This window comes from Lycorma delicatula, chromosome 1 (assembly GCF_047948215.1).
Source record: "Lycorma delicatula isolate Av1 chromosome 1, ASM4794821v1, whole genome shotgun sequence".
In the NCBI taxonomy this organism is placed as follows: domain Eukaryota; kingdom Metazoa; phylum Arthropoda; class Insecta; order Hemiptera; family Fulgoridae; genus Lycorma; species Lycorma delicatula.
This window is the reverse complement of record NC_134455.1, coordinates 210758006-210780654: the sequence shown is the minus strand read 5'-3', so window position 1 is coordinate 210780654 and position 22649 is coordinate 210758006. Positions and strand designations below refer to the sequence as shown.

At 30.4% G+C, this 22649-nt stretch overlaps 1 protein-coding gene across 1 annotated transcript in view; it reads right to left on the bottom strand.

Annotated features, from left to right (window-relative positions):
- The window catches only part of MRG15 (mortality factor 4-like), a 73509-nt gene that overhangs the window by 20364 nt on the left and 30496 nt on the right, over positions 1-22649 (bottom strand). Inside the window, exons 5-6 of the mRNA XM_075371295.1 lie at positions 15458-15559; positions 5839-5930 (exon numbers count right to left, since the gene is read on the bottom strand). Of these exons, the coding sequence (XP_075227410.1) occupies positions 5839-5930; positions 15458-15559 (194 nt within the window). The remainder of the gene's footprint in view (positions 1-5838; positions 5931-15457; positions 15560-22649) is intronic.

Here is a 22649-nt window from a genome sequence, read left to right as displayed (position 1 = left end):
TGAAAAAAAAAAGAATTTATTTTTATAAAATGTAATAAAGGTCTATTGATACATACTATCATATGTTGCAGCAACATTATTTAACATATAAAAAAACATATGCAAATCACCTTATAAATAAATATACTAGTCACTAACTGAATATGGAACCCAAAGAGTACTCTCAAATTTTACAGCAATTAATTTAGAAGTATTTCTGATAAATTTTTAGTTTACATTGTTTTTCTCATTTTTGTGTGGCTTTTCCAAGATTGTTTATTGATAATTATCTTGTTAATTTTTCAATAAGCATAATTATTTAAGAACTTTCATTTCGGAAATGTAACTAATTATTTATTTAACTATATAAGCATCATTAAATACTTATCTTTAGTAAATGCAAACTTATCAAATCAATATTACAAAATAAATACTGTATTGTATGTACAGGAAATTATTGTATTATTGTTACCACAAAGGAAATTATTTTTATGTAGTGATCTAATTAAAACAATATTATCTCCTCTCGTTTTATGCTCAATACAATACATCCCATCTTTCTGCAACTATGTTTTCCAAAGTTTACAGTTATTTTATAAGAAACTCTTCTTGGTCATCTATCCTTGAAGAGTATGATCTAGTTAAGTTTTTAAATTTATAATAATAGGTATTATTATAAACTATTAAACTTATTAAAATTAACACTTCAATATACATTAAACTCACTCTGTCTGTTTTATATAAAACTATTACTGTAGACATGTGAATAATATTACCAGTATTACTTAAAAAGAAAATCAAAGGAGATTCAATCTATTCTTACAGCAATTAACAAATTATAAAGTAAAATCCACTACTATAAAAACAATATAACAATAAAGATACCAAGATGATTAATTTTATTTTTAAAAAGTTATCAAAATAAATTGTCAAATTAAAAAAAATAAAATTTCACTGTTGAAGAGATTGTCGATTTTAAAAAAACTTGCAATTTATAAGCAAAAATAACAGAAAAAATTATCTTTTTATGGACATAATCTCATTCTTGTTAACAGCCTGGAAGTGATTTAAGATATTTGTGAGTATTCAACTGTTAAAATATGTAATGTGTTGTTGATATTTATATTAGAGTTTATTTATTTTTTTTACAAGTTTTGTGTTCAATTTTATACTTTCTATTGGAATATGAATACTGAAAATTATTTGGATTGTAATAACCACAAACACTTAAAAAAATTTTGTGAATGTACCATATAATCAATTTTCAAATTTATTCTTTGCAACACAAACTTTTTTATATCTAAAATAAATTGAATAAAAAAAATTAGAACATAATAATATTATTATTAATACTCTAAGATCTGGCAGCTGATTTCTGCAGGTATCTGTTTTTTAATGAAACTCAATTTAAATGAATGATTAATGATATGTTAATACATTGCTGCTGGGTTATCTAACAAAAATTAACCGTAATTATCTTTAATTAAATATATTGTAATTAATTTATTTTAACAAATTGCAACTATATTTTTTTTAAGTGACTTAAACACATCATTTGAAAGAAATGATGTGAAGAATGCAAAAAAAAAAATGGTTGCCAGCTCTGTCAGTCACAACCTCCAAGTTGCTAGGTGTAAACAGGTATGTTATTGTTAATTATTTACACTCATATTGTGTTTTTAAAAAAAAAATTGAAGTTAATTTTTTCTGTACACGACAGTCGCGCGCTGCGTTCTTGTTTACAACATGAAGCAGCGTGCGCTGCTTCTCTCTCGTTCACAGTCATCCAAACTGAAAGTAATTAGTTCAAATAATGGCAACTACTACTTGCGGCCATTTCTTTTTTTTACAGGCAACCATGTGTTATCGTGTACAGAAAAAATTATATTTCAATTCAGTATATCATTTTTTTAGTCAGTCTGTGTAATAATTTCTTTATCCTTGTCAAAATTTTGCAAAACAGGTGACTTAACTAGGACTTTTAATTGCTTAAAACACTTATGAATATCGAACCACATGAATTAATTAGATTTTTTAAGTAATTCTCTGCACAGTTTAGTTAATTGAGTCAAGTTCGGTATATAACTACATAAATAATTAATTATCCTAAAAATCACATTGTAGATCTTTTTTTATGTTTAGGAGTGCAACAATTTAAAACTGCATCAACTTTTGATCTATCAGGTTTTATGGATCCATTCTCAAAAATTAACCACAAATATTTGACAGAAGTTAAATTATACTTAAATTGAACTTAACGTTATATTTGCTAGCAAGTTCAAGTACTTTAAGTAATGTTTCATTCATCCTGTTCTCGATATACTACAAATCAAAAGACTGTCTACATAAATAGATACTTTTGATATCACCAAAGATTTTGTAATTCTCTTGAGAGAATATCTCAGCTGATATATTTAAACCAAATAATGGTAACCTATTAAATTTATACAAAAGTGTACCAAAAATTCAATTTTTTCATCAAACGTACATGCCAAAAACTATCCTTCAGTACAAAAAAAATATTTTGCTTTACTCAACTTTGCTGACAAGTCTTGGATTGTTGGTATTACTGTCTTATAATGAATTATTTTATTATTAAAATTCTTGTAATATTGTTTTACAATACAATCACATGGATCTAGGCAAATTTGAATATTACCTTTTTCAATAATTACAATTTATGAACCCATTCAGTAGAACTTCCACTTTAGAAATAATTTTTTGATTACTAAGTCTATCCAACTCTATTTTTAATCGTTCCTGTAACTTTAACGCAACTCTAGAAAGATGTTTACATGTCGCAACTGAATCTTCTTAAAGTTTTATTGACAATCGACAGGAAAACAACAGATTCCTTCAAATACACCATTAAAATAATTTGTATACCACTGACTTTACTTCTGAATATTAAACATAACTTTTCAAAAGATTCAACACCTAATATTAAATTTCCTAATACAATAAGCTCAGTTGAGACACTAACATTTCTTACCAAAAAATTTAAATAAACTAAACCAATTGCAATGACCTCTGTTTATGAATTTTTTAGCTTCCAACCTAAACTTATTGAAAATTGGTTTAGGAATAACATTAACGTTAGCTCCTTTATCTAACTTAAAATTAACACAAGAATTCTCTATCTTAATCTCTGAAATCCATCCCTTACAATACTCTTTTTACAAGCGATTATAAAAATATTCATTTTTATCATAAATTTCATGATTTAATTCACAAGTAATAACTTGAATTTTTATTCTTTACTGAAACGGTTTGGTTTTTAAACTTACTGCATACCTTACCTTAAGCATTACATTTATAAGTAACATGCTTCATACCACACTTTGAACAGAACATATTCATGTTTCTTTCTTAGGAAAAGAACTGAACACTGTCAAATCACTATTCTTACATGTTTCATCTGGCTGACATGCTGAAGGCCTACTTTATTAACATTACTAGCTCTATCCATTTGTTGTAATTGGACATGTTAAATCGCTGCCAGCAGAAATGAATTGCATCAGTTAACTCAATAGTACCCACCTTGATAATCCTATCAAAAGTTTCTCATGTGATATCATTTATTTGGAAATAACACAATTTTTTCTTTTAAAACTTCATTTTTGATTTCACAACCTTGTAATAAAATTTTGACATCATAAACAAAATAATAGAATGATTCACCTTCTAACTGGATATAATTGTAATATTTAAAACATTTATTAAGAACTTTACTTTTTTTGGATTACAATAATGTTCAAATTTATTCATGACTTTTTTAATGTATGTTTCATCTTTGGTCTCAAGATACTTAAATGTTGCCATGAACTTCTAATACTTTCTCCTGTTTCTTGTACAATTCCAATTATTTTTTGTTTATGATCCTGTTTGTAATGATCCTTCTATAAATAAATCTTGTCTAAATCTCAACCACAGCGGTTTCAATTTGTTGGGGAACAGATGTCAGGAAAATCACTACTTCTTCATAGCCTTTAACTTCATCTGGATAATTGCATCTAAAACATTGATCATTTTTAATGCTAAATTTGTCTTGCATTCAGAGATGCAACTCTTGCAAGAACAAAATTAATGGGTTGTGATCTACTTTATTTAAGATTTATTAAGATTAAAATCTACTTGGAACCATGAATTTCAAAATTTCCATGGTATTACATTCATTCAATAAATGGAGTAATATATTTTTTCTCTCTCTCTGTAGACTGAGTACAACTAACCAGGCTCTTGTTTAGGAATATTCTCAAAGGATTGGGGAAGATTATTAATGATTCATTGTCATTAGGAGTTCCAACTCTGGGCTTTTCTTTAGTACCAGCTTTGTCGGACTTGATGTAGAAATAACTTTCTGAACTAATCAAATAGTTTTGATTTTCTTCTTTGCTCACTGGATGAAACTGCTGTAGTGCCACAAATTGCTTGGTCAAATCTAATAAAATACTATCAAGTTCTATACAGAGATGAGCATTCATTAATTTTCTCTTTGCTTGAGACCAGCACTATGGAGACATTAAACTGAATCAAATTAAGAATTTGTTACCTTTTAAGATTCTAACGAGAAGCCAAGCTTCATCTTCATGAGCCAGCTTTCCACACTCTCAAGCTTGGCTGTGTTTTTACATAACACTTTTGCATATCCAAAAGTTTGACAAAAAATATCATTTAATGTTGAAGACATAAGAGTTTTTTCTTTGTACCAATAGGTACCCAACCCTCACTCTCTTGAGAAAACACCATAATGGTCATAAAAATATTGTGATCAGTTGTTTATTTCCATTTTATGCCTAAAAATACCATTTTCATCTGTCACCTACTGGCGCTTAAGCTCTGAATGAACATATCTCATCAGGAGGTCATTACATAATTAAGACATTTTCACTGGAGTTAGAGATCTTGTCTAACTCAATCATTACTGAATTTAAACTCATGCTGTTAAGTGATGGTATTCTTTTTCATTAACTTAAAAAAAAATTTTATTTCATTTTATAGAATTAATCTGAACCAGAATAATTCTGGAGTTCTATGGTTTTGAAAATTTTAGTGATTTTTCAAGTAGATCACCAACCATTGAAATTAAAGTTTGAGCCTGAAATTTTGGACTCATTAAGATCAGCTAATTACAGGAATACACCAGCAGATTTCAATCATGCAAGATCTAGAGTTGGATTTTGTAAGATGATAATATTACACTACTGTTTTAAGCTTAGTCTCCAGAGGGCTTGTTCAAGACTCATTAATATAAAATCATTATCCACATGAAGAAAATACTTTGAGTAATGGTGCAGTTCAAAACACATTACATTATACAGTAAGAAAATGTATTTGAATTATTGATAATACAGGCACGTACACACACACACACACACACACAGATAGAGTGAGAGAGAGCGAGTGAGGGGGGAGGGCACGCGAGTGAGTATTTTGTCATATATTGTGTAATGTATATACGGGATAAGTGTTTGAGTTGATGTGGTTATAATCTGTGTAGAATGAGCTCTGGCCAATATCAGGTTCTACTCCCAGTATAAAAAATGAAGTGATAAATCATAACCCATCTCTGGTATAAGGAAACTGGCCCAGGACTTCACAAAACTGTTCTCAAGAAACTTTAATTCATTTAAGAATTGTTAGCTGACATTTGAAATAATGCAATTACAAAGTTATAATATGGAAACAGACCACACTAAACTTAAAATTATTACCGATTTAGAATTTAAGTAGACCAAGTTTTATTCAGCTATGCCAATATATTAAGTAGTCATAAGTAATTACATAGGCAAAGGGAAATAATTAAATTAGTTAGTACATATACTAGTCAGTAAATAACTATCTGAGCATTATACTTACTTATGTGGAGTGTTACTTTTACTTGATGTTTTATGTTTCACATAATCTTCTAATATCTGATCAGCTGTAACTCTTGCTGGTAGTTCAACAAGCTGAAAATTTACCAGCAAAAATAAAATACACATTCTCATTGTAAAGAAATAAGTTATATGAAAAATGATTAATTTAATTTATCACAAAGAGAAACTTCTGATTCAATCTGTGACCAGTAAAATATTTCTAAATTAGATGCACTGTTACAGTAATTTTTAAATAAATGTAAAATTTCTAAATTAGGTGTTAAATTGTATATGCAAAATACATATATATGTTTTTATAGATTATATAACGTTAAACAGCCTGCAATATTATTAACCAATAATAATTTTCTATTTCATATTACCATTATTTATATAACCACTTGAAAGTAACAGGTAAAAAAAAATCTTTTACTTTGAGTAGAGTAGATGTAATTATCTTTGTAAACTCTGAACTCTCTATGTGGTTCTATGCAGTAAAAAAAATTTCGGTATTATATATCTTTGTATGAAATCTGTTGAAGATAATTTTTACATTTCATTTAGATTTAATTAATACACGAAGTGTGTTTTTCAAAAAGGTCCATTTTGAATTTGTCACATACATTCGTGAAATAAAAAATCTGATGTGGACACCACATGACTTCCTTTTAAGCCTATTAAATTACATATACACATTTTTAAAGTACATACAATTTTATTTTACTGATAACTTCTGATCTTTTTTCATATATATATTTTTTATTACTATTATTGAATTATTATTTATTGTAAAATTTTTTTTACAATTAGAGGTTAATAATTATTAATAGATCAATATATTTAAATAAAAAAAAAAAAAAAATAAAAAAATAAAGTTGAAAATGAAGTCCGATTCGAACCGATGTGCCTTCCCCTGTAAGATTCAAATATTTCATTAAGGGTCAATGCATTTGAAGTGATCCAAGGATGGTTACTTGACCAATTCAAAAACCTGAAACTTAACTCATTTGTTTCCTACATGCCTCAGGACCTTAAAACTATTTTTATAAAATTTTTTTATTTAAGCAGTTTACCTGTGGTGGCCATTTTTGTTATGGTGCACACACCTAGGGTTTTCAACAAAAATCTTAACTAAAAAACTATTGGTCCTGGAGGGATGAAACAAAAAGCAATTTTTAATATTTTCTCAAGGTAAAAGATTGGTCCACTGGTTTATTTACTTGTTTCTCTTCTTTCTATGAAAAAATTACCAATAAAGTTGAATAAGAAAAACGATGAAATTTCATTTTTGATAAATTTTTAGAGATAGGGATGACATACAGAATTTGAATAATTTTTTTATTTGTAGGTATATGTTCATAGCTTTACCATAAATAATATTAATGTGACATAGTTACTCCTAAATTGTTATGAATTTTTGAAAACCAATTTTTTAAAAAAAATTCAAATTTTGGCTTCAAATAATTCTGATTGGGCTGGTGATAAAAATCTCAAATTTGCACAACTTACAGTTTTTTATAGATGTTTATCGTAAATAAAAAGGTTTCCTGTGTATTGTACTAATAAAAAAATATAACCTCACAAAAATCATGAAAAACCTGTTAAAAACGATACCATTTTGACTCACTAAATAAGTGTTCCAAGGGGGTTTCTTGTCTTCTTGGCATGTTAATATTTTTATACTTATTACTACACTTGAAATAGACTTGTTTGAACCATTCAACTGCAATGCTCATGTTATAAGAACAGGTGCTTGAAGTCATTTCCAGTCATCAGGAAAATTCATGTTACAACATGCTCATTTATGCTTGTTGCATCATTTACCTTTGCAGTTACAGACTCATCAGTCCGATATTGGTCAGTGACATGTTCGTATCTTTACCGAATGTCTCAAATTTCATCCTGTGTTTGTAAGTGTTTATTAAATAAATATGTTTTACTTAATATTATATTTGCAAATTTTTAAATCAGTTAAATTTTTACATTTTTTTTTTTTTGTCTTCAGTCATTTGACTGGTTTGATGCAGCTCTCCAAGATTCCCTATCTAGTGCTAGTCGTTTCATTTCAGTATACCCTCTACATCCTACATCCCCAACAATTTGTTTTACATACTCCAAACGTGGCCTGCCTACACAATTTTTCCCTTCTACCTGTCCTTCCAATATTAAAGCGACTATTCCAGGATGCCTTAGTATGTGGCCTATAAGTCTGTCTCTTCTTTTAACTATATTTTTCCAAATGCTTCTTTCTTCATCTATTTGCCGCAATACCTCTTCATTTGTCACTTTATCCACCCATCTGATTTTTAACATTCTCCTATAGCACCACATTTCAAAAGCTTCTAATCTTTTCTTCTCAGATATTCCGATTGTCCAAGTTTCACTTCCATATAAAGCGACACTCCAAACATACACTTTCAAAAATCTTTTCCTGACATTTAAATTAATTTTTGATGTAAACAAATTATATTTCTTACTGAAGGCTCGTTTAGCTTGTGCTATTCAGCATTTTATATCGCTCCTGCTTCGTCCATCTTTAGTAATTTTACTTCCCAAATAACAAAATTCTTCTACCTCCATAATCTTTTCTCCTCCTATTTTCACATTCAGTGGTCCATCTTTGTTATTTCTACTACATTTCATTACTTTTGTTTTGTTCTTGTTTATTTTCATGCGATAGTTCTTGCGTAGGACTTCATCTCTGCCGTTCATTGTTTCTTCTAAATCCTTTTTACTCTCGGCTAGAATTACTATATCATCAGCAAATCGTAGCATCTTTATCTTTTCACCTTGTACTGTTACTCCGAATCTAAATTGTTCTTTCACATCAATAACTGCTAGTTCCATGTAAAGATTAAAAAGTAACGGAGATAGGGAACATCCTTGTCGGACTCCCTTTCTTATTAGGGCTTCTTTCTTATGTTCTTCAATTGTTATTGTTGCTGTTTGGTTCCTGTACATGTTAGCAATTGTTCTTCTATCTCTGTATTTGAACCCTAATTTTTTTAAAACGCTGAACATTATATTCCAATCTACGTTATCGAAAGCCTTTTCTAGGTCTATAAACGCCAAGTATGTTGGTTTGTTTTTCTTTAATCTTCCTTCTACTATTAATCTGAGGCCTAAAATTGCTTCCCTTGTCCCTATACTTTTTCTGAAACCAAATTGGTCTTCTCCTAACACTTCTTCCACTCTCCTCTCAATTCTTCTGTATAAAATTCTAGTTAAGATTTTTGATGCATGACTAGTTAAACTAATTGTTCTATATTCTTCACATTTATCTGGCCCTGCTTTCTTTGGTATCATAACTATAACACTTTTTTTGAAGTCTGATGGAAATTCCCCTTTTTCATAAATATTACACACCAGTTTGTATAATCTATCAATCGCTTCCTCACCTGCACTGCGCAGTAATTCTACAGGTATTCCGTCTATTCCAGGAGCCTTTCTGCCATTTAAATCTTTTAATGCTCTCTTAAATTCAGATCTCAGTATTGTTTCTCCCATTTCATCCTCCTCAACTTCCTCTTCTTCCTCTATAACACCATTTTCTAATTCATTTCCTCCGTATAACTCTTCAATATATTCCACCCATCTATCGATGTTACCTTTCGTATTATATATTGGTGTACCATCTTTGTTTAACACATTATTAGATTTTAATTTATGTACCCCAAAATTTTCCTCAACTTTCCTGTATGCTCCGTCTATTTTACCAATGTTCATTTCTCTTTCCACTTCTGAACACTTTTCTTTAATCCACTTTTCTTTCGCCAGTTTGCACTTCCTATTTATAGCATTTCTTAATTGCCGATAGTTCCTTTTACTTTCTTCATCATTAGCATTCTTATATTTTCTACGTTCATCCATCAGCTGCAATATATCGTCTGAAACCCAAGGTTTTCTACCAGTTCTCTTTATTCCGCCTAAGTTCGCTTCTGCTGATTTAAGAATTTCCTTTTTAACATTCTCCCATTCTTCTTCTACATTTTCTATCTTATCTTTTTTACTCAGACCTCTAGCGATGTCCTCCTCAAAAATCTTCTTTACCTCCTCTTCCTCAAGCTTCTCTAAATTCCACCGATTCATCTGACACCTTTTCTTCAGGTTTTTAAACCCCAATCTACATTTCATTATCACCAAATTATGGTCGCTATCAATTTCTGCTCCAGGGTAAGTTTTGCAGTCCACGAGTTGATTTCTAAATCTTTGCTTAACCATGATATAATCTATCTGATACCTTGCAGTATCGCCTGGCTTTTTCCAAGTGTATATTCTTCTATTATGATTTTTAAATTGGGTGTTGGCAATTACTAAATTATACTTCGTGCAAAACTCTATAAGTCGGTCCCCTCTTTCATTCCTTTTGCCCAGCCCGTATTCACCCACTATATTTCCTTCCTTGCCTTTTCCAATGCTTGCATTCCAATCTCCAACTATTATTAAATTTTTCATCTTTTTTACGTGTTTAATTGCTTCATCAATCTCTTCGTATACACACTCTACCTCATCATCATCATGGGCGCTTGTAGGCATATAAACGTTAACAATCGTTGTCGGTTTAGGTTTTGATTTTATCCTTATTACAATGATTCTATCGCTATGCGTTTTGAAACTCTACTCTCTTCCCTATCTTCTTGTTCATTATGAAACCTACTCCTGCCTGCCCATTATTTGAAGCTGAATTAATTACTCTAAAATCACCTGACCAAAAGTCGCCTTCCTCTTCCCACCGAACCTCACTAATTCCTACTATATCCACATTTACCCTATCCATTTCCCTTTTTAAATTTTCTAGCCTACCAACCTTTTTTAAGCTTCTAACATTCCACGCTCCGACTCGTAGAATGTTATTTTTTAGTTTTCTGGTGACCCCTTCCTTAGTAGTCCCCACCCGGAGATCCGAACAGGGGACTAGTTTACCTCCGGAATATTTTACCAAGGAAGGCGCCTCCATTATTGCTATGTGAAAATGCAGAGAGCCACATTTTCTTGGAAAAAAAGCAGCTGTAGTTTTCCATTGCTTTCAGCTGCGCAGTACTCAGAGGACTGAGTGATGTTGATACGGCCGTTTAAGTCATTGTGACTCACGCCCCTAACAACTACTGAAAGAGCTGCTGCCCTCTTTCAGGAATCATTCCTTAGTCTGGCTCTCAACAGATACCTCTCCGATATGGTTGCACCTTCGGTCCAGCTACTCTGTATCCCTGAGCACTCAAGCCCCCTCACCAACGGCAAGGTCTCATGATTCATAGAGGAGGATTTTTACATTATTTTCAAGTAATTTCACATAAAAAAAATGGGAAAACAATGTTTGATAGGAATTTATGTGAATGAAGAGTTCATAGAACAGTGTATGGTACAGAACCAAAAGAATTCATTAAAATTTGTGAATCTAGTGATGAAAACCAACAACTTATTTTTTTACGTGTTAATTCACATGTCACTAATGTTTCTAAATATCATGAAAAAGGTTTTTGTCAAAATTCAGTCACTTGTATAGACAGTTTTGTTGTGACCCTTTGAGAACACATAAAAAAATCAGTTAAGATAAACTTAAAATAAATAACATTAGAGCAAGCTCTTAACACATTTTTCCAAATTTAAATTTTGTTCCTGGAAAGTCTTTGTGCTAACCGTTTCAAAAGTATTTTTTCTCAGGAGAACAAAGAACTATATGAATGCAAAGACCAAGAGCAATACATAGCCACACATCACAAAACTGAACAATTGGATGCTGCTTGTAGCATTTTGGGTGTATCAAATCCATCAAAATTGAAAAAAATTAAGCACACACCAAAAAGCCATCAGCATTAAAATTTAAAATAAATAAGATATCTGAAAAAGAAAAGAAAAATGTGTTCTTGCTTCTTTTTATCTGCAGAAAATAAGGTTAAAATTATCAGTTAACTTCCCCAATCTTGGATCAGATCTAAAATAATAGCAGAGTTCAATGTGTCTGAGCATTTGGTTAGACTTACTAGAGAATTAGTTAATGAGCAAGGCATTCTACTGGAGTAAGGTAAAATACATAAAACAGGTATTAGTAATGACAATTAAAAAGTTTGTGTTATTTTATGATTATGACAATAATAGCAGGCTGTGTCCTGGTAAGAACGATTGTGTTAGCAGGTGTGTTGATGGTGTCAAAGTACATAAGCAAAAGCGCCTTGTTCTGATAAACTTAAATGAATTGTATGTCACCTTTAAAAGTAAAATCCCTGAGAAAAAATTGGAAGATCAAAGTTCTGCAAACTCTATCCAAAATGATGTATCATACAGTTTGCGTCTGCCCCACACCAGAACATCAAACTCATGATTGATGGTCCCAAAATTAATGTTGATTATAAGGACTTAGACATTTTTGTTTGTGACAGGAATAACTGCAGCTGTATGATGAATGTATGCACCAAATGTCCAGGTAAGCAGGCAGTGTTTAACATGCTCAACTTTTCAGAAGAGTATGTGTTGGCAGATACAAAGATGAGTTTTTCGAATCATTAGTGGAAAAATTGAAAACTTACCATTTCGTGTCAAAATCTCAAGCTCAGTTTTTCATGAAGAAAAAAATCAGAATTAGGTGAAGAAGAATGTTTGGTATTGGCAGACTTTCCAAAAAACTTTTCATTTCTTGTTCAAGATGAGATACAAAGCTTCCATTGGGTCAACAGCCAAGCCACAGTTCACCCTTTTGTGTTCTATTTTAACGAAAATGATGTACTACAACACAAAAGTGTCCGTACTTTAAGTGATCACTTGAAGTGCGATACAGCAACATTTTATTGCTTTCAAAAACTTTTAACAGACCATATCAAGGAAGTACATCAGAAAGTTAAAAAACTCATCTATTTTACTGATGGTGCTTCAAACCCCTATAAAAATACAAAGAATTTTGCTAGTTTGTGCAGTCACAAAAAAGACTTTGACCTTGAAGCTGAATGGCACTTCTTTGGATCATCCCATGGGAAAAAGAATCCCATATATTGGTGTGGGAGGAACAACAAAATGAGAGGTGGCAAAGGCCATTAAAAAATTCAGATACTAAACGTTGATGAAATGTATCATCCATTTTGTAATCACAAGCTGAAAAACATCAAGTTTTTTTTTATTAAATCAGATACGATAGCTAAGATTTCAGAAACTCTAAAAAACCATTTTGGCTGCTGTGAAAGAGTTGTTGGTACTAGAAGTGTCAGAAAGCATTGCAAGATGTTACTTTAATTCAGACATCAAAGACTATGAAGACCATCCTGCATCAAGTATTGTTCTTCTTTCACTTTAAAAATTAAAATTTTATTTGGCTATAACTGGAGAACCAATGAAAATAAGTATCACTTATGATATATCATTGAAAAGGCCTCGATGCGGGCTTATTAGTGCAGTTAAGAAAAAGTCCAAAATCAAATTTTTTTTGGATAAGTATGCACATATATACAGAAGTCATGCTAAAACTAGTCAAAATGAATTTAGGATGGTCAAAATGAATGTTTCTGTTGAAATCTGAAAACCAAAATTTTTCACCATCACAATACTTCCTTTACTTCTCATACAAGGAAGTAAAAAGATGGAGTTGTGTATCTCAGTTATTTCAATCAACAGTTAGCTGTTAGGAACAATAGTTTAGTCATTTTAATTAACATTTATTTATAATGAGTGCTACAATAATTGTGATCCCCACAAAATGTAAAATACAAAAAGTTATCTGATTTTTTAAATCAGATAACTTTTTGTATTTTGAGGGGAGAGAGAGAGAGAGAGAGAGAGAGAGTGAGAGGGGCACGCGAGTGAGTATTTTGTTATATATTGTGTAATGTATATATGGGATAAGTGTTTGAGTTGATGTGGTTATAATCTGTGTAGAATGAGAGAGAGGGAAATGGGGAGGGAGAGAGAGAGAATGTTTTGTTGCAGCAGTGGAATTTTTGTGACATTAAGAATACAAAAGTGATGAATTGTTTGATTACTTTGCTACTGGATTTCATATGTTGAGACAAAGCAGTACAATGGTGGCATACACCATCTTTTAGACCGAAACAGTTTAAACAAGAATATTTGGTAAAGAAGCTTATGGGTTATAGTTTCTTGGGACAACAAGGGTGCTTGCTTGTAGTACTTAGTGATCATGGAAATATTGTGTATGCCAATATGCATTGTGAAACTTTAAAGAGTCTTACAAGAGCTATAAAATACAAACATGGGATGCCATCCTGCAGGATTTTTTTTTGAAATGAAAATGTCTTGCCACACAAGGCAAATCAGCCAGTAAGGCATTTAGAAGAATTTTGTTGGAAAATTTTCAACCACCCACCCCATAGTCCTGACTTAGCTTGCAGCAATTATTTTCTTTTTCTTCACCTAAAACACCTTGCATCACAAAGACAACAAATCGAAAAATGGTGTTACTGTACGGTTCAAGACGTATATGAAACGCTATGATAAATGTGTTGAAATTAAAGGTAACTATGTAAAACATAGTAAATAAATGTAGTTTTTATGCATAAGTAAAGTTAATTTATATTTTTCAGTTTTGTTTTACTTTCAAAGCAGACCTTATTTTAAGAACATATCTTGTGTACAGATATTGATATATAAAGGCCAGCTTGGTTGAAATAATATATATTTTTTATCATAATATCTTTTTTACATACACTATAAAACAATAATTTACCTCTACAAAAAACAGGGATAGCATTGTTTATGGTTAACTAATATAAATAAAATTATCAAAACTATGTTTAAATTATTTCTAATTAAAAGTAGTTCACTTTTTATCTAAATGAACTTCTTGAAAAACTGATAATAAAGCTCTTATAATAAATTTATAATAAATCCAGAGTAACTTAAAATATTTTAATTTAATTAACAAGCTTAATATTAAATAAAGTTCTTATTTAATATTACCAGGTCTTATGTGACCTGGTCTTACTCCTCAGTATTATACACAACATATTTAAAATAATCCAGTTTCATTCTTAGCATGTGCACATATGTAATAATGCCACAGAAATGTCTCTACATCAACCGAAATTCCTCATAGAATTTTGCGTAAGAGTTCTGTATTTTCTACAAGAGTTACAGTAGTCAATCATGAGTTAATGAAAAATATACTAAAACTAATGGATAAACACAAAAAGTATAAAAATGTAAACAATAGAGTATGATAAAGAACATTAAAGGTGGATAAAGGATAATAAAGAAACAAAGAAGAAATTAAATTAATAAGAATGAAAAATAGCAAAGGAAAAGTGATTGAAGGAGAGATATAACAGAAGAGAAAAAATATGACTACAAAGGTCTTTATAGTGAATTGAAAAAAAAATACAGGAAAATTGAGCCAAAATGAATTAGAATTAGATAGGTAGAAGAAAAAAAGGAGATAATAGTTAGCAATTACAAAGAAGGGATGTATAGAACAAAGGTGAAAAATAAAGATTTTGGATTTATAATAATACTGTAACCATTAGAGAAATCCAAAACAAAGAAATAAAGAGAAGGGAATGAAGTGGAGAATAATATTAAGAGTTACAAAGGTTCTATAGAGGATGTTTTGATATTATACAATCCGATTATTTTAATATTGCTTAAAAAAAATAAGATTTTGATATACAATTTGATCATACCTTTCGCTGCCTGGATATTAGATCCCAGTCATCAACTAATAATGGTTTTAATTCATCAGGTATCTTCACTTTGACTTCTACCTTGGTTAAAAACTGTTCTTCCTAAAATTGAAAATACTGCAATTAATTTTTAACAAAAAGATTTAAATAGACAAAGCAAACCTACTATAAGCGTATGCTATGGTCTCACCTGCATGTATCTGCTTATTACTAATAGATTATAAAAACCTTCATAATTATATTAATTATAGCTTCTTTTTGTACAACTATCTATATTTTATAGGATCAAAGTAAGGATGTCTACATACACTTACCCGTATGCCAAGACCAGAAACATTCTCCTCTTTTACTCTCTGACATCTTTTGTGTAAATCCACTTGAATGCTCTCTGGCCCTATGTCTTCTTTCTGTAAAGGTTCTAACCAGTGTATATGAAGATCTATTCTCATGCAGATAAGAAGCAGGATGCAAACTGTGTGTGGCAAGTCTCCTCTCCATTAGCGGGCCAGGATGGGGTGGGGCTGTTGTGAGAAGATTATTCTGCTTAAGCTGAATAATTAACAAAAGTTTCACTACTTGCCTTTAATAAAAAAGAAAATTCCTTACTTTTGATAAAGAAAAGATATATATATTTTCTTTATTAACATTTCTTCCTACCGTCTGACACTCTCCCTTCTCTACATAACTACAGAACTGAATGTGGTGCATTTTTCTACCCACTATGGTGAGGACTTTTAATGAAGTATTATGCTAATACCAATTACAAACTTTAAATATTAGTCACTCCTTGATTTCTGAAGTGCTATGAGTATTAATCAGATGCTTAGTGCAGGGAATAAACCTAGTTCCCAAGATAGGAAGAGAAGTGAAGTCCTTAATATCACTGATTCTGGCTAGTTGATTGACATTAAAATGCTAGATCATAAAAGAACTAGGTATGACCTGGACAGATCCAATACACTTAAAATTTCTAATTATCAAAGTGATTTTAATTTTGACACACCCAATGATTTCAATAAACAGATAAATATTAAAAATTAAAAAATACAACTGCCAAAAAAAACCATTGCTGGACAAACACAGCTCTTTAATAGGATAATTACAAACACAGGACAATTAAAGAGCGTATGGGAAACAATTTTGTATATAGGTAATTTTTTTTTTTCAAATTTAACCATATATATATATATATATATATATATATAGCCTATGACACACCCAGCAACATAAGGATTCCAATGTGGTGTCATACATCTTAATTTGAGCCATTGAGTGCTATGGTAGAACAAATATACATACATAAACCCTAAATACATTACACATATGTAAAAAGGTCAAAGACGATGATAGAACCCTGTTTGATGCACTTTATAGCTGCTAATGTCACATCCACTATTCTAATTGAAACGGAATGGAGAAAATATACTTTCGTTTATCTATACCTGCTGTCAAACACAATTTGTTGGTAATATATATATATATATATATATATAAATAAATACACTATAATTCTGGCATGTGAAGCAAGACTCATCAATTTCTGGAGTTTACACAATAGCCACCAATTTGAACTGGATTTCATAGAACTAGCAAACAAGTACATAGTTTTTCCAGTAAATAATTCTGGTGCTAGACACACCTTACGTACTGGCAAAATTATATGGTGGTATACTCATATCAGCAAAGTAATATGAATCAAGACACATTTCTCTAAAATAATTTTACTCTCTTTTAGTCAAATGTGTACTGTCATGTAGTCCTACTTTTTTGCAGCAGGCTGATCAGGGACAATAACTTCTATTATTTAAATGAGCACATTTAATGTCTATTGAAACATTCAAATTATTCATGGAAGAAATGTTTCCTTTGCAGAAACACAACTGGTTACTTTTTTAAATTTAGTTTACAAACTAAAATGAAGAATTTCATTATCACCAAGTATAGCAGCATTCAATCAAACTGAAAAATGATTACTTCAAATTAAGAAATTAACAGAATTATTTTTTTAATTCACATTTAAATTTTACTTTAATAAGACAAAGCTGCAATCTATAATAAAAATACTCCATACAAATAACCTTTTCAAAACTTAATGTAAATCGCTATAACAGGTTAAATTATGTTAGTTTTGATTTATAAATATTTATTGGATAAATAATTCATTACTCATTTAGAAATAAAATTTTATAATCTTTAGTTTATCCAGGAAAAGAGTGGAATGACTGCTCTTATACCTGTGGTGATAGTGTCTGTCCGTATGGTGGTGTATTGCAGCTATGTAGGAATTTTTATCATAAATTTGTAGGAACCAGTCTGGCCTACGGGTAGCATGCTCGTTTCACAACTGAAAGTTTTCTGTTCAAACCCTAGGTTCTGTAAAAAAAATAAATAAATAAAATACGAGAAAAATTTGGTGAAAAAAGCTTTGGGTTAATAACAGAAAAAACCCAAACATTCTTTTTGGTACTTATTTCTTGGATAAATTTTACCATGTAATTCAAGTGTAGTGGCCTATTTCGGAATAAAATTCAAGAAAACTTTTATAAAGGGCTTTTTTATTAATTTTGACCGAGGGTCAAAACCATACGCAAAGAAAATTATTGCAAGTTCTATTTTGCATGTATCTGATTTTATACAAAAATTTTGGTAAAAATATTTACAGATTCTATGAGGAAGTGCAAAGTATGCAGCAGTTTCCAAATATAGACACGAGGCTGTAGATACTGCTGCTACTTAAATTAAAAAAATTAGCAGCAGTATCATAATGAAGTACATTTATTAAGCTGTTCATTGACTAATGAAATTCTTCCTTTTTGCTGTATTCTGATCTTGTATATAACATATTTAATTAATACTATATACTGCATGTCAATAGTTAGCTGATACGATATGAATTGGGTCTACTGATTCACTTCTATTTATGACTACATTCTCAATATTGTGTAAGCATTAAAATTGTTAATATTAATGTTTCTTGTGGTAATATTACACAACAAATTGGTTATTTTTTCCACGAGTAACATGTTGTATAATCATAGTATTCATCAGCATTTATACGGTTTACCTATCCTGAGACAGATCCCCAGCACAATGCTCATATATATTCTACTCTAATGTTACATTTTCAGTTCTTGAGCAGTCCAATTTTCATTTAGATCATTTGTGACTTTAATCCTTCTCTATTCTGTTCCTAACGCCTTCTATTGATCCTTCTAGTACTTTTAATCAACCCTTTTACTTTCATTATAAACACTGATCCTATTCTGCATTATTTAATTGAGTTCTATACTCATTTACACTCCTCATTACTTAATTTTTCTGTCTAATTAACTTTTTCCAATCTCCTCTAGGCCCATATTTCAAACACCTCAAGCCTTTGTCTCTTTCTTTTAGCAGCTATGTTTTACATCCATAAACTGTTGCTACTTATGAAATGTGAAAAGCAATTCTTGCTTTTTATGTAATGTTTCCTTATTAATAGCCAGTTTGATTTTTATTTTATTTTTACTTCTGCAATCTTCTTATGCCTCCCAGCAATCACTACGGTCTTACTAAATTCTTTTTTGTATAGATTTTTAACTTGTCTGCTTATTTTTGTTTTTAACATCAATTTCCAAACTGGATTCTGTAATATTTTACAATTTTTAAATCAATTTTAGGATATCATGCAGTTCATCTCCTAAAAGCATTGGTCAAGGGTGAATACTTATACAAATTATTTTCCTTCCTCCAACACCGATGTCTTTTTTCCTCTTATTAGGACATAGCTATGCTCAACATGTACATTAAACACAAGATTGGGGATACACAGCACACTATAGCCTTACTCTTGTTCCCAAGTCAAACAGTCAGATTGTAAATCTTTCATTTCACACCAGTTTTCTGATTCATATGCAGCTCTTTAATTGATCTTTTATCTTATCTACCTATTTTTGGCATTTTAGTGTTTCTACAAGCTTATACCATTTCACACTGTCAAATGACTTGTTCATATCTATAAAACATAATTATTCCTTGACCCTCTCACAAATAGTTTGGTAGCCATATTTTACATTTCTATACAATTGATTATTCAATTTTGTATAACACTTCTTACTTTCTTCATTTTTTCTGTCATCGTTTTTTTGGTCATTGTTCTGATAATGGTTCCTTATTCTTAAATTCTTAATGAAGCCAATATTTTCTTCTTCTGTTTTTATGACTTTCTATCTTCAACAAAAATTAAGTTTGCACTTTTGGTTTCTGTGTTTGTTTTCTTCATTATCTTAGTTAATTTTTCTCCGTTATTAACTATTTGAGGAATGTTGTTTTTCCTACACAGTTTTTCCTGATTTTATTTATTTGTTCTCTTTGCTTTCTTTATCTCTAACTAGTATTACTTTCATTATCACATCTACAAGTATATTAACACTATTAATATCAGATCCAGGGGTACTTCTGAATATTTCATCCATAATAATCAAATAATATTTGTTTTCCCTTTCTGATGATTTTCATGTGCAGGCTTCTTTACAGTTTTTCAACCAAGTATTTGTAATGAACATTTTAATCTTACAAATTCAATAAATCTTTCTTTTTTCTGTATGCCCACTCTATACTTTCACACTACCATCCTCATTCTTCACACCACAGCATTTGGATCTCCTACAATTATCTTATAAATATCTTTCTTTAACTTCCTCCTAATAATATTCTCTCTGTTCACTTGTAAACAATTCTTCTGAGAGTGGAGGATAGAAGCAGTTTGTAATATCCTATAGAACTTCTGCCTAACGTCTATAATTCAGTGAAGCAACTACTTCCTTAGTTAAGAGACTGGAGAGGTTATAACTCTGCACATATGTTTAACCCATCTATTGCCTAATTACACAACTGAAAATAATTTCAAAAAATTATCTTTTGTGTTGAATACAATTAAAATTAAGGATATAAAATTTATGGGTAAAACTTTCTTTTCTTTTCTAAAGGAATTACTCAAAACCTTTTTTGCAAAAGATTTAACAGAGGCAAATTTATTTCTTACACTAATTAATTCTGAGTTAGAAGGATTATCTTCATTTACTAACAGACAAAATGCAATTACATAAATACAGTTTTCAATTAATCAAAAGAACAGTCATATATGAACAAACACAAAACACTAGTAAGCCGTCATAAAATGTGTCAGATATACAGACCAACCAACTGTTTATAATGAAACAGATTAATTGAAGATTTATAAAATAATTATTTTTAAAATATTTAAATTTAATAAATTTTAAATACATTATAGCTCCGTTATAACACAGCTCGAGATACCGTGGATCCCCCCAAAAATATCTGAATATCTGAAAAAATAAAATAGGATGAAGAAATGCTAGTCACCCTACCACTGTATTTGATATCAGTGAAAAACCCACCATAAATCCTTTGTAAGTGTCAACAATATGCTTCTAATATATGATCTGTCAATTAGGCTTGACCAATCTTAAAGCCTTGGAATTCCCAAAAACATGATTTAATAAAACTAAACTACGATTCTAATATAGTAATAGGAGAAATTCTTATGATATCCTGCACATGATTCATTTCCTGTAACAGCAATAAGACCATCAATATACTGCCTGTACAAGGCACAGTATACGGTATCTGTTATTACATATTGTGATTTATTTTGAGCTGCTTTTACTGTGTTAAGTTTTATTACGTTGGTTAAATTATTAGATTTTGTAGTGTTTGTTTTCGTTCGTATTTGCCTAACATGTTGTCTAAATGAAAAAAGTATTCTGTAAAGGGAAAATTAGAAATTATTGAAAAAGGTTAAGGCAGGTCGTTCGAAAGCCAGTTTATCCCAGGAATTTGGTGTGCCTGAAGGTACTATACATGGTTGGGTGAAAGAAGATAAATTGCGTTCTTTTATTGATTCGGTAGATGAAAGAGTCTGACTTGATTGCAAAACCAGAGTGAAGGAGTGCCAATATCAGGGCCAATACTTCAAGCACAGGCACTAAATTTTTATGAACAAATTAACAATGGAAAAGAATTCAGTGCTTCCAGCAGTTGGTTATCACAATGGAAAATCCATCATGGTGTAGGCCAAGTAAATATATCAAAGGAGAAACTCGTTCAACAGATGCGACGGCAGCCGAAGATTTTTCACAAACAATATTACAATCAGTTACAGAAGAGGATAACTTCAGTGACGAGCAGTTGTATAATTGTGATGAAACTGCTTTGTATTATAAACTACTGCCACCAAAAACATTACATACAAAGCGAGCACCAAATAAGTCTGGTATGAAAATGAATAAAGAAAAGGTACCTTTTCTTTTGTGTGCCAATAAGTAGGAAATCATAAATTGAAGCTGTTGCTCATTGGCAAGTATGCCAGTCCATGTTGCTTCAAAGACATTAATATGAATTCATTATGTTCAAACACACACTGGAATTGTCAAATTCAACCGGGCAAGAATTGTCTGTAAGTGATCTCAATGAGTGGGTTCAAAAAGACAATCAAACACCGGTTGCCCATTATATGACCGATGAAGAAATTATAAACTCTGTTCTACAACCTAACGATAATTTGTTGGAGGAAAAGGGGAAGGTGTTGCCGAGGTCACTGTTATGGAGAGGTCTACACTCTCAATAAAAGACATTCTGGAAAATATAAATAGTGTAATAACATGGAAAAAAAACATGCGAAAATAACAATGCGAAACAAAAACATGCGAAAAAAAACAATAACTTCTCATTTAAAAAAATAATTTATGTTCAAAGAAAAAATATCATATCTTCTGCACTTAACTTGTTTCTATGTAAGTACAAATTATACTGCATTGGCTTTCTATTAATTTTTGATTTTTTTGTCTACTTTTTTAATCGATTCCCTTTGTGATTTAAAATTTACTTCTAGAAATAAAACAGTTAGCCTATATCGCAGGTGTCATGGAAGTCCCCTGATAACCGCGTTACAGTGGGGTTAAACTGTACTAATAAACAGGACATAATTTTTTGCTAAGGGATTCAGTAGGCATCATAATTTTCACTTCATTACAAAAATTGTTACAAAAGATTAGATATTTCCTATAAGGTACATACATCATTTTAATTTATTTGCATAGTAACAACAGGCTTATGCCCTCTTACAGTTATAAAATGAATGACAAATGAATTTTTGGTGGAAATTAAATTTTTTTTTATTTTTAAACTTATG